The sequence below is a fragment of the Temnothorax curvispinosus genome, unplaced genomic scaffold (genome assembly GCF_003070985.1).
Source record: "Temnothorax curvispinosus isolate PA1 unplaced genomic scaffold, ASM307098v1 QBEX01015766.1, whole genome shotgun sequence".
Taxonomy (NCBI): domain Eukaryota; kingdom Metazoa; phylum Arthropoda; class Insecta; order Hymenoptera; family Formicidae; genus Temnothorax; species Temnothorax curvispinosus.
The window spans coordinates 50,081-63,432 of record NW_020225546.1 but is presented as its reverse complement, the minus strand read 5'-3'; the positions used below and the strand labels follow the sequence as shown (position 1 = coordinate 63,432).

The 13,352-nt window shown below is 41.1% G+C and overlaps 1 protein-coding gene across 2 annotated transcripts in view; it reads left to right on the top strand.

The window, feature by feature from the left end:
- Nucleotides 1-13,352, top strand: part of LOC112466024 (dipeptidase 1) — a 77,417-nt gene that overhangs the window by 32,719 nt on the left and 31,346 nt on the right. For both annotated transcript variants that reach the window (XM_025033880.1, XM_025033881.1), the window contains exon 6: nucleotides 3,509-3,578. In XM_025033880.1, coding sequence (XP_024889648.1) covers nucleotides 3,509-3,578 — 70 coding nt within the window. The remainder of the gene's footprint in view (nucleotides 1-3,508; nucleotides 3,579-13,352) is intronic.

Here is a 13,352-nt window from a genome sequence, read left to right as displayed (position 1 = left end):
GAAAATGCAACTTGCGCGCAGCGCAAAGTTTTCCCCGCTCCATCGCGGTCGGGATAAAAACTGAAATAAAAACGTATCACCCGATCTGCGTTGATGCGTAAATAGCGATTACAGTGTAGAATTTTATCGTCTGGCTAGGGAAAATGGGCCTTAAAGCCGCGCAATAACGCCGGTCATTGCGGCAGATGCAATCGCCGGTGCCTTTGCAGACAGGACCTTTCATCCGCGTTGCCCAGAGCAAAACACATGGCCGACGGTAGTAATTTCAAGCCGTACAGTTTCATTCATTTCCCGTGCATTAAAAGCTATCGCTTTGAACGCGAGCAGTAAAACGTTTAACGTAAACGGATTAAAGTTCCTATAATAGTTCGCGCGCGGACCGTAAGAGATCAACGGCATAACGTTACCGCGCTGTGCGTTTGGGCAGTAATCCGCAAAATTCACAGCATAGTTTTACGGTATTACCGTGGCCTTTCAAAGCTACGGCCGCATTGAAAAAAAAAAACGGTAATTGCAGTGTCGAAGGATCAGTTATACAGGTTGTTCGATTTTGTAGAGCATCTAATTCTTTATACTCCAAAAAATATTTCGGCTATTTCGTTAAATTTTAATTTTTATAAAATCAACCAAGCGATCTAACAATATGACATTTAAATCAATCTCATTGTAGAAAAAAATTCCGAAATCCTTATTTCTCAGAAAACACGAAAACCTGCGATGGCATTATTAATTCATTCACAGAAATATTCAATTATTATTTTGTTCTATTGCTTCTATATTAATGGCCAAAACTTTATCCAGCATTTAAATATGTGTCTACATAAAAAATTATATAAGATTTAGTAAAAAGGAAGATAAATGTTCAATATTTTAGGAGAAAAAAGTAACTTTGACCCTTCTTAAAATTTAATTATACAATATTATCCCAGTCCTCGGTAAAGTTTAAGTCTTTTCCCGCACGTCGAACTGTTTCGTTTCGCGGATAGGGAGAATAATGTCGAGCGGGGATGTGGGATTACGTGAAGATCGTGCGGCCCAGCTGGTGCCGCGGCAAACAGTGTCGAAATATTGCCATGCGACAAACAATGGACGCATTCGCGAGCGGCAGTGAACTTTTACGAGACGTCTCTCTACAGCTGCAAGACGAACGCGACAGAAAGCTTTTCGAACGAACTGATGTATCGCGGGAGTATCGTGCGTTTCGACGCGCCATTCTCTTACAAAGTGGAATGAGCTCCGATCGATCTGTCTCTCCCGGTTTCGGCTTCCGATTTTATAGCGTCGCGTTCTGTTTTACGACGTCGCGATGAAGAATCGTTGCTCTATTATAGATAAATTTGATCGCATTATCGGCGTTTATCGGCTGGAATGGATTTATGTTTTTCTTCCGAACTCTCTTTTCGCCACCTCATAAAGTTTCTCAATAAAGATTTTTTATCAAGACCGACTCGACAGAAATTTCTGGTTAATTAGTGCGATAGCAATATTTTGAAATTTCTATGTGACTTTCCCTGCAATTTAATACTGTTATTTACTGATTACATCCAGATTAAATTCACGCGTTTTCGTCTCACTCAATTAGGCAACATGTTCATTACATACTCGTTATGTTTGAAATTACCTGGGGGTAATTTAAACAAGAGGTACGGTTACGTAAAATATCACGTTTTAAAAGTTTCCTCAGCATTTTCGTATAACTAAAAGAATAAAAGAGAATTTTAGGCTATTTCGAGTAATACCTTCTTTATTACGCGACGTAATAAGAGACACGCAAGACGGCAATCAACGTGCTCAGTTTATTTCACGAGTATATTTAACCCGGTCTAAGGATACCTCCACGTTAATGAAAATACACGCAAAGCGCCGCATCGATAAAAATCATCAAACAATAGGAGCGTTGCCGGGCATTGCCGGGCGCGATTTATTTCCGCGGCGATTCGGTATGCGATGACTGCAGTTATATTTCACGCGTCCCTGCTTGCTCATCCGTTGCTTTGCAATTAAATCTCGCGTGTAACATGGTAAATCCCGCGCGGATTAATATATATTGTAACAATATTACACGCGTCCGTCGAACACCCGGTATTTTACGATAGATAGGGCGATTACGACGCACGGTCGAACAAAAATGCGGCGGACCCATTGTTGCTGTCGCGCCTCTCCAGGCGCGCGACCATAAATCCGCGAAATCGCGTTTGCGCGCGCGACAGGTGCCCGATCGTTGAGTCCCGCGCGATTAAGTTCGATACGGCGGGAATGTCCAACGACGGAACCGTGTACAGCTTCGATTGGCCACTCGAAGCGAACGAGAGGGAAAGCCGCGAGATTTAATGGCGCGTGTCCGTCGCCGTCGCCGTCGTCGTTCGCAATTAAATCCGCCGATGCGGCTAGAACTTGTGTAGCCGATCTCGATAGTCGAGTCGAGGATAGTAACGCGACGGCCGATTATGGCTCGGTTATCGATTATCGCTACCATTATTGCCACCGCATCATTGCTCTATTCGCGACGGCTTAAGAGGATACGGCGCTAATGCGCACGATTGTCAGCGTGGTATTACCTCGAGTCCTCGAGCTGACGCCTAAAGCACGTCGTACATCGCGCATAATCCCATCTACATAAGATATTTAACTCCCCTTCGCCTCCCCGACGACGGTTGTTATCGCGATTAGTTGTGTGCCCCGGGAGAATTGGAATGGCGGTTATGTGATATGTGGACTAAAAGACATGTATACCGAGAAAATTGACTTCTACAGAAAGCATTAGAGAAACTTATTTCTCCACGTTGACACGGAAACCGGTCGCTTTCTTTCGCATAAAAGCTATCCAATTCAACGGGACGCAATTTACTTGCGCGTTACGTGACAAGGTCCAATTATCAATATATCACGCTGCAGGAAAATACACTGTCGATCTTATCGATGGTCCAGAAAGAGATGTTTATAATTATGTACTTCAAAATAGAACCGTAAAATTTGCGGATTAATATAATCTATGTCGATTTTTATATCTAATAAAGCCGAAAGACGATGAAGTTTTTATAAAACTATGAATTACTCTCTTACAATTAGTCTATTCAGTTTTAAAATATCCGAAGACAGATAGCGTGTAAAATTTTTATCTAGTAGCCCGCGATCTGTCTACATGAAAATTTCTCTATTGTCTTTACTATAAAATTGGAAAGCTGAAGGTATCGGTAATGAGAACTAAGCTTAGGTTTACTTCGCAAAAGCATATATCGGGTCCAATAAACACCACTGTGTAATGCAAACTTAATGAAGTCGCGTACCAGAATATTCCCGAGATCATTTGAAATAGAAATGAGTTAGTTGCGGTATATGATTGCGAACTAGCCATTGTGGCTCGCCTCGAGCTACTGTCCTGTAACTGATTCTATTGCCGTATTATCGTTAGCATTACGGGGGCGTGGAAATCTATGATTAGAGGAAATTCTATCGCAATAACATTCACGATTGTAGCTACTGAGTTACTGACCTGTTGGTTCGTTAGGGCAGACTGCAGCACGGCGGACGAACCCGGTCAAGTGCCTCAAATCGGTGGTCTCTCGAATTTCGGCAAGGTGAGTAAGAAAAACATGCAAGCTCATATGTTAGCAAATTCTCATATTTGTGAAAACGTGAAAATCAATATCGAACAAGAATATATTGCATGAAAGATAATAATGTACTGTTATTCATATGATAATATTCGTAATATTCCATTTCTTCTGAATTCTTCGCGAAGTTGTGAGATTTTGCGGAAACCGCAAATGCATATTCCGATTATGGCATCGAGCACAATTTCACTATACGCGTTCCTCTATAAATCTATCACATTCTATAAAATTATTTTCGCAAAAATGTCATGCATCTCCCTTCGTCATACACGCGATGTAAAAAAAAGATTGCAACCAGTGCTATCAATCCCGCTTGCTATTATTTATGACGCAGCCATACGTAAAATGAAATTGGAAAAAAACAACATAGGTGTTCGCATATTGAAATGCAATACGATTTGATTGCGTTCCTTTTCGAAACAAATCTCTCGAAATTTTCCGGATTAACAGCTGTAAAGTTCGATTATGGTGTCAAACAGAATTAAAACGCACTTTCTGTCCGCTCTCTGCTCGTTGCGACAGAATGACCGATTTTGACCGCGTCAGCCATATTCCAACTGAGAGTTTAATCGTAAATCTGGTGTGCTCCGCGCCGCTTGTATCGACGTGTCGTCCATAAATATACGGATTTCAATGAGAATTTAAACGAAAAATGGTTTCACCAAAGTGGAACCGAAATGTTTTTGGTTCAATCGGAGATCCATCGGAAACTGTGATATCGGATTTATTGCTGCGGCGATTTCGCGGTAGATCTGTGCGTATGCACAAGAAAAGCTCACGTTATAACGCAGTAATAGCATCGAATCTTATGACCATTTTCTCGTTGCACCGCATATCTCGGTCGCAAGAATAATAAAGTTAATGTTAATGCGATATCTATTGGTGTCGTATTTTATACTCCGGATATCACTGTTCACTAATGGAACATTAGACAGAAACCGTCAGTAGTTTGACATTATACTCTTAATGGAATCATTATATATTCCTGTTACGTATTCCATATAATGAGCAAGTGATTATTCAATGTAACTGTCTTCAACGTTTCGACACTTTAAAAGTGTTTGTAAAACAAGCACTAAATTTCGGAAAACTCGATTTCGAGCAATCTACCCGATCAAGCTGATCCTCTGAAAACTACTAAAATGGATGGAGCATGTTTCGAAGTTCTACGGCACCATTGTTCGCTTACATGACGAAGGACGGTTAGTCCAACGGATTAGTGGTCGTTTCCAAATTTACTTCAACTCCCTGATACGCCGGCTCTGTCCATTACTGTTAGAGTAGCTACTTAACTTTTAATATGTAAATTTCATCGCCGAGAACTTTAAGAGCATTATATCTTTCTCTTCATAAAGGCTGAGGGATATTTTGCGAGAGATATATTTTGAATAACTCGAGTTTATTAAAACACTTTACAAGATACACCGGAGAAAATATTTTACGAGAATTCTGCATTTTCACAAGCAGCGAAATACGCTCTCTCGAGAAAATCGTACGGTGATTAAAACAGTGGTGACTTTGACGACTAATTGCGCGAGTGGGTAATATAATATCCCGTGTTAGTTTGAGGGTTAACTTCGCGCTACCAGTCCATTCGTAAACGATGACGCCATTCCTAGGCAATCACTTAAGAGCAATGCCGCCTCTCACCTTTCAAGGATATATCTTCCGCTTGTCAAACTTTAAGTTTCTCGCGAAAGTGTCACGTAGAAGGGTCGTTGCGAAACTTCACGCTAGGGAATAGTATGAGCAACAGGGATGTCACTCGACAGTCTTCATCGATTTGGATGAGCTTAGGAAACAGCAACAATAAACTTTCCTCAGCCATTTCCAAGTTACGAAATTGCCGTAATTGATCCAGTTCCATTTGTGCCATTAACGTTGTTTCCGAGTGGCTCATTGAATTTATTTCGATTATCGAAAAGCGAACTGAATTCACTGGTAAATTGGCATTATAGGCTCTCTCGCGATAGAACGAACGAAGAAAGCGCGCTATAAGTTTCTCGAATCGTTTTTTTATATTTTTATATCCGTAATTAATTCAATATCCATTTTAACTCGCTCGAAGTACTTTCACGCTGGTTTCCAATTAATCGATTTCTACGTAGTCTTAATCACCGTAGATGTTCCGTAACAGAAATTTTGATTGTGTTTGCGACAGTGGTATGGTTAAGTCCTTGCCGATCAAGGAGGAATTGAATTTGCACCACGGTGATGCTTCGAGCTGTTAGTTGCACGCTCAAACAAACCTCTAAGAACTTTATCGCCGTGAGTGCGGGGAACTACCCAAGATCTTGTTCCATTATCGATAGGACTACGTTAGGAACAATGTTTAATGAAATCGTAACGTTTGTGCGAGATCTTTCTTTCACTTCTGATTAACTTTAAAAACTTTACGCATATATTTCATATATAAATTTATTGTCGAGCTTTGTATTCAAACAGTACACTCTTTCATATTTTCTACGAAGCAGAATTAACTGCTTTAATTGTTTAAAATTAAACTTGCTGCTTAATTCACGGCATACGTCTACGGCATGTCTACGGAGATAAAATACGCGTCACTCGTCGCAAACAGCGGCGAAGGAATTTTCTCAAGTTCTTCCCGCAAAAAGATGCACTTGCTATCTCATTCATATTTTATGTGTAAAGTAACGCCAGTCTTTCCCATTGCGCGTTTATTCATCCGTACTGACGGATATCATCCGTCGTTCTTCAATGCGCGGCAAATGGTCAGGAGCAGGAAATAGAAAGCAGGAGAGAAAGTCGTAGACGATCCCAAGGGCGTTTTTCGACGGCCGAAGACGCATGCGAATGACTTTAGGGATGTGGTACAAGTGTAAACCAACCGCGGACGTAGAAATTGCTCAAATATTCAGTGAAAATGGCGCGACGGTGCACCGACCCTTATCCTTTTGGGACAAAGAGAGATTTATCGTGTCTTCATCGCGTCTAACTCGATACAAACGCGCGTCAAGACGTAAGTAAAATCTCGCTTAAGATCTGCATGATAATTTTCGTTTTATAATGGCTGAAAACTGTGAACTAGAAGATAGATCTATTAAATCTAAAGTAGATAGGGCTAAAGAGATTACTGTGCGAGTGTGACATACCAAAAGGTATACCAAGATATTATATATTTTTCCATTTTTCCCGGTCTTTGCCTTTTAGATTTGCAACACGCTATGCAGCATAGATTGCATTTAGTCCAAATTGTCGGAAACGAAAACAAACGGGATTGCTAACCGTGACAGATGTTGCGATTACGTAACACACATACTCTTTGGTTGACTCCTTTGCAATGAGCATTTCGTGTCACGTTCTCATGGTACTTTAACAGTATTCTGTAGATTCGCATCTTATTCCACGTGCGGAACGTAAGGTGGAAAATCCCGGATTCTGGTAGGCGGTACCGCGGACGTGCACGATTAAAAATTCATAGAAAATCTTCGAGTCGGTACGATTTTACGGAATCTTGGATTTACTTGAACTTCCAGAAAAGTTCAATTGCATTAGTCCAATTGTATCGCTATGAAAATCGGTTTCGTGCGCCAAAACTTCCTTGATCGCTCAGAGACCATTTCGGTGTACAAATAAATTATTAAAAAAAATATATCCGTTATTTTTTTACGAGTCGAAATACCTTGAACTTCTGCAGGTATCATAATATTGCAAAATTGAATAGTTTCCTGGAATCTCTTACAAATACCACAAAATTACCATGACATTGTCTGGGTACTCAAGTGAATTATAACGCCCCATTAAAAGGGTTAAAGTAGAATTGCGTGTAACTTTTTTCTCGCGGTTTGCGGCTCGAGTTTACAGTTATTAATGCGAGTGAAAGGAAACGTTAACCGTGACGAATCCCCCTTTGTTCCTAAAAAGCCCGCCACTTCTAACGGCCAAAGCCACTTTCGTCCATTCGGGAAAATACCAACGACGTGCTTCCCAGACGTTCGTCGAGAGCCGCAGCGTATTTTCGCGGCGCAGAGGAATAGGGGGAGGGGGCACGCAACTGCAACTGAAACGGAGCACTTCCGTCGACGTGCGGAATTTACATCGCTCGCATATTCGTAGGCGAGTTAACGCGACTCGTCGTTGTCGTTGTCGTCGTCGTCGTCATCGTCGTTGTGTCGGTGGTTCTCGCTTTCGCCAGTAAAACAAGACGAGTACGATGCGTTTTAACGGCTGTGGCGATAACGTAGAACGGAGTAGAACCGTGCGCCAAACTGTAGTAGAACGCATTTCAATAGCGAATTTTTTTCAGGAAAAAAACGAGAAATGCGAAACTTTGATTGCTCCGTGACTAAATGCAAAATACATTGATATTTGTTGATGCAATATTATAGACGTCAACGAAAAGACTTCGTTATAGAATAAGGTTTTTAATTAAAACAAGGAAAATTAATTAGAAGAAACCTCCACTTTCGCTAAGAAAAATGTATAAAATTGTAGATATATTTTTAGAAAAAGGTTATATTAAATTTTTGCGCGAACTTTTTCATAAAATTTCATTTAACTACGACTTTTTGGATTACTTATTTTGCGACTAAAAAGGAAGATCACGGCTGCGGCCAGCGTTGTTCGGACGAGTTTTTGCTGAGTTGTATTCGTGGTATTCTTGAAGAAAATATGCAAACGGCCGTCACGACGTCTCCTTTATTTTCGAGATATTTGCAATTCAAAGTTTGCAATTAACTTTCGCATCAACTTATAACCAAATATGAACTATATACATTCTTATCATTGTCAAATATCTTCTTAAACAACAGTGATAACGATTACTTCAAGTGACCTGGAGATACATATACCTATATATAATTTTGTAACGCTTCAAATCCAATAATATCTCTAAACTATTTTGTAGCATCACCAACAAACAATATAACGTCGTAACTCACGTTCCGCGTCCAATATCGACGCGACATCAACGAGATGGAGGAATTTCGAGACGAAAATTCTTGCTCGCGCCAATACACGATTCTCTGCTTAGCGAGCTGACTTCGATTCTCCAAGTATCGATTGCAATTGACCGGACAGATTCGTGCTCCATTCGAGCGATTCGGCCTGCTTCTGACACGTTAGCTATTTACGTTCGCAAACTCTCTTGTTTCACCTCGTCCCTCGTCCACGCCACACTTGAGCCTCCTCTACTTCAACCCTCCATCGTCTTAGGCCCTTCTCGTTTCTCTTGAGGGTAACAGTTTTTGAAATACTGCGAAATTTCACGGAAGGACTTCATGAATCCTTATTGCCGAATCTACTGCGAGGCACAAAAAAGCCAAATCGCGAAATAGGAGCTCCAAAATGAAACGAACAGTGCATTAAGAAAATCAATTTACAATCTTCGCATTCTCTCCAGTGTGAACTAGATCTTGATTTTTGTCAACGTTGTATTCCCAAAATGAATATTTTTTCTGTATGGACGCGTATGGTGGTGCAAACATTTTATTTTGCAGATTTAACGACACGCACGTGCATTTCGTTGCGTTTCCCAATTCAATGGGCCACGGACTTTCCACCGTTTTTCATTCGCAACGTGTACGCGTGCGAAAAGCCAGAGTTGAAATTCCTGTTATTGACAGGTCGAATTTTTAATATCGTGCTCTCATACTTCGTGAATTCCAAACTGCAAAAATAATTGCATTAGCTCAATTTTCTACACGCACTCAGTCTTTCTAATAGATTTTTGGATATAACGCCGAAATAGTTTTAGCGAAAGAAATATTGTCAAAACAATTCATTTTAAGCCATTTGAGAGCGGACACTTCTCTAAAACTATTGGCGAAGGTATACAACGCAATATCAAATTTAAATAAAGGCTATAGATTTTTATTGCGAAAGGCCAAAATTTGTAATGCCTGATATTTTTTATAACATATATTTCTCATTCCGCGGAATTGTTCCGCATCTCTCCACATGATCTAATCCGTAGTTTATCTTATTCTCGTTTCCTTGTTTCTCGCGATTCCGTACTCTGCTCTCTTTCTTTCTCTCTTTCATCTTTTTCTTACACCATCACTTCTTACGAGCGGTGACACCACGAGAGTAGCAAGACCGGCGGAAGCCATTTTCGTGGCACAGCTATAATTTACGTAACTGCATAATTCTTCTTGTTTCCACTTATGCAATAGGAACAACGGCTGCGCCGTGCTCGTAAAGATAAAAAATTGTCACCAAGCTCCCGAGATTGCTGGGCGTCCGCGGTAGTATTTCACTTTTACGGAGTCTCTCTTCACACGGCTAACCGGGGATTCTCCCGCGTCCCATCTTTTTCACCTTTCCCCTTTACCTTTCATTCTCCATTCGCGTCTCCGCCTTGTGTCCCCTTTCACGATATCGGACCGGCTTTAACGCGACGCCGATTAAGATCTAAAGAGCCCTCTCGGCGTGTTTCCATTTCCTCCGAAGGAGATCTCGGCGAGCACCCTCAGAGAGACGTTCTCCTTCAACATGATCCACGCGCATACACCGAGCTTAAATCAGACAACCACTTCTGCCGGGTGTTTGCCCTCGCAGCATCAGCAGTGAAATCATGTAACATGGTAATCGCGTTGCACGGCATGTATCTATTGTGCTGGGGGAAACGGCAATGCCGAGCTACCTTCGGGGACGATTCGCACAATAATCGTACGCGCCGCGCATTTCACGGGCCGGGTCCCAGTAGACAATCGGCGGAATAAAGGATTCCGATCGAGCCGGTAAACTGCGCGTTCCGATAATGACTCCGCCGATCGCAGTTATCTTATTTTTGAAATTGCAGCTCCCGGCAGCTCCGCCGCGTAGAATGGGGCTGGCCGTTCCGATGCTTGTAGAACGGAGAAAGGAGGAAGTTTAATAGGAACTCGCGGAATGAGCGTTGGGACCGCAGCCAAATAGCGAGGTCTCGATTATATCGACGGCGAGCATAAACAGGAAAAAAGTTCCGTACCATCTTATTATCTTCAGCAACTAGATAGATAACAAAATTATTTTTCCAATTAGTTCAAAAAAATCGACGAAAGTTTTTATCGTATTTTATCTCAACGTAAATAGCGTTTGATAGTTTAATATTTCAAACTGAATCACAATTTTCTCTTGCGTCAGAGTTTAAACATCAACGACGCATGCCTCGGGATTAATCAATCGATCTTTAGAACTTGGACGGATCGTTGAAACATACACATCTGCGACAGTTTATTTATACACGAAAGTTCACGCGGTGTCAGCTCGTCGTCGCAAACGATCCAGATTGGGTTCGTTCCGGAACATCGATAACCGGCATTAAACCTTATATCGATTCGAGTGTGTTGAAACATCTGGTCAAGCAAACGTTCAAAACTTCCATGCACTGGATATAGACGGTCTCTGTCAAGGGGCGAACTCGACACCGATACGATTCGGTGCCCAGGATGGTCGAGGGCCCCTCTCCAACTCAGCAACATTCGACGCAATCAATTCGGTTGGTTGGCCGGCTTAACTGTTCCGATATTCCGTCATCTGGGACAGTGTCGAGTCGACGTGTCTGTTTGGAACAATCAAACTGGCGCGATTTAATCTACTGAATTTGTCGATGAAACTGCCGTCGTCGTGTTCGACGGTGTAAATGATGTTTCCTTCGCATACCGAACCGTCTCACCGCTTGAGCCTCGAAATCACATAAACCATTTATATCATCGACGAAAATCGAATGTCATCCTCTTCAAATCATTCTTTTCTCGTGTCCCTGCTCATAACTAGCGTGGGATGCCCATGTTATTTCCAGTGACAATTTTTTGACTACAAGCCATTATTATAAATAAATGATGCAGAAAAATTTCTTCTACGTCTTCTTACGTCTTAACAGCATATATTAAATTACATCCGACAGATATTCGCGAAGCATTCGCGAATATTTAGAGCTTTTTGAATATTCAGGTACTTGAGAATTCGTCGACCTCTTTCCCAGTTTCTTCCGCAGTGCTCTTTCCGCTTCTTGACGATGAAAAAGGGATCGACCTAGCTGCACGCTGGCTAACTGTGCCTCCGTTGAACCGAAAGTCGGGACATTATAAATCTTCACGTACCGTGAACCAGCCGACACGCTACTAAAACCGTGAGAAGTGATGCGCATTATCTGCAAGACTACGACAGATTTTGCCGGTCCTCCTATTGCCTCTCTTTCTCTTCCTCCCGCACGACCCATTTACGTCGCGTCTGTCTTATCTATCGTATCGACACGATTTCGAGTAAATAAGCTGACGTTCTGCGCGCCAGTAGAAAAGGAATCGGGCGTTTCCCGCTTCGAGTCACGGATTACAGAAAGCACGGAGGATCCACTCGACCGTAAAAAAGCTCGCGATCAAGATGGATGGATGAAGTAGAATGTTTCCCAGAGAGTTTCCATTTGGAAATCTAGCGGAATAATTCAAATGTAACTTTTTATGACGCGAAGAACAGTCATTTCGCAACAATATAAAGCGCACGAACGGTACGGCATATTTATAGGAAACTTTCTTTATATCCTAGAGAAGAAAATATGTATAAAGAGCATTCCTCGGAACAATCATAATTTTAATCATTTTTCTTCATACATATGTTTAACGCACAATTTACTCAAGTTGATCTGATACATATCTAATATATATCTTCCATTCGTTTTAGTCATTTAATCGACAATTTTTTATATTTGCTTAAAAAATACACGGAAAAAAAAATTAGCTACTATAGCAAATTTAGTCGTAAAATATAAACAACTAAAATTTTTTGCAACAAGAGCTATAATTTAGTAATAATTGCAAAAAGATTTTGCTACTATTGTTAAACTATGGCTTTCGGTGCAAAAAATTTTAGTTATCCGTATTTTACGACTAGATTCGCCATAGTTGTTAACCCTTTTTTTCCGTGTATATAAAACACAATAAATACTAATTTTGGTATGTCCGTTTTTATACGTAATGTTCGTCGAATAAATTTCGACACAAGTATCTTTTGCCCTCGCGTAACAATCCAGAAAGAATATACTCCTTTTCCGTCCCGTTGCCGCCCATATTGCAAGACCCGTCTCGCGGTAGGAGCTTTATATATGATCCCTCGCTTTTCTTTTATGCCTCGGACCGGTATCCGCATCATTTCTCACCTACACCTGAGCAATAAACAGGTTTTCAAGCACTCGCTGAAAATTCCCGGCGATACTTCAGAACTGTAGTCTAAAAAAGAAAGCCGTCGAATCTCCTTACTTCAACGCCATAAAAGAACATAGGCACTCTTCCTTTTAAAGAACGTCCCTCCGATCTCTTTGATGTATACATTAAACTTTTTCAATATTACTTTCAAATCGCTACTTAACTCTCGCGTTATGGACAGAAGCCCTTATTATATAACACGCCCTTATTACTAGTTACCGTCGCTCCTTCTCTCTTTTGTGCACATTTATCCTTTGTGCAATGTCTTAATTGTCTTAAAATGAAATTCCTTTATTATATATAATAACTGTACCCTTAATACTCGATTCAAAGATATTTTCATATCACAAATAAACCTGTGCTCGTTCCTTCTTTTTCTTGTTCGTGTATACGTGTAAAATATATTAAGAGACATATCGTACTATAATATGGAAGTCTTGCTCGTCTAGTGAGCAATGAAGCAGCCGTGTGTATGGAAAACCGCTGAGAAAAGTAACAGGATCCGATACCTAGACCGTTTCATCCCGCTCTCTTCCAGTCCATTCCCCTCGACCAGGAATGGGGATCGTTCTAGTGGGAAAACTTTCGTAAAAAG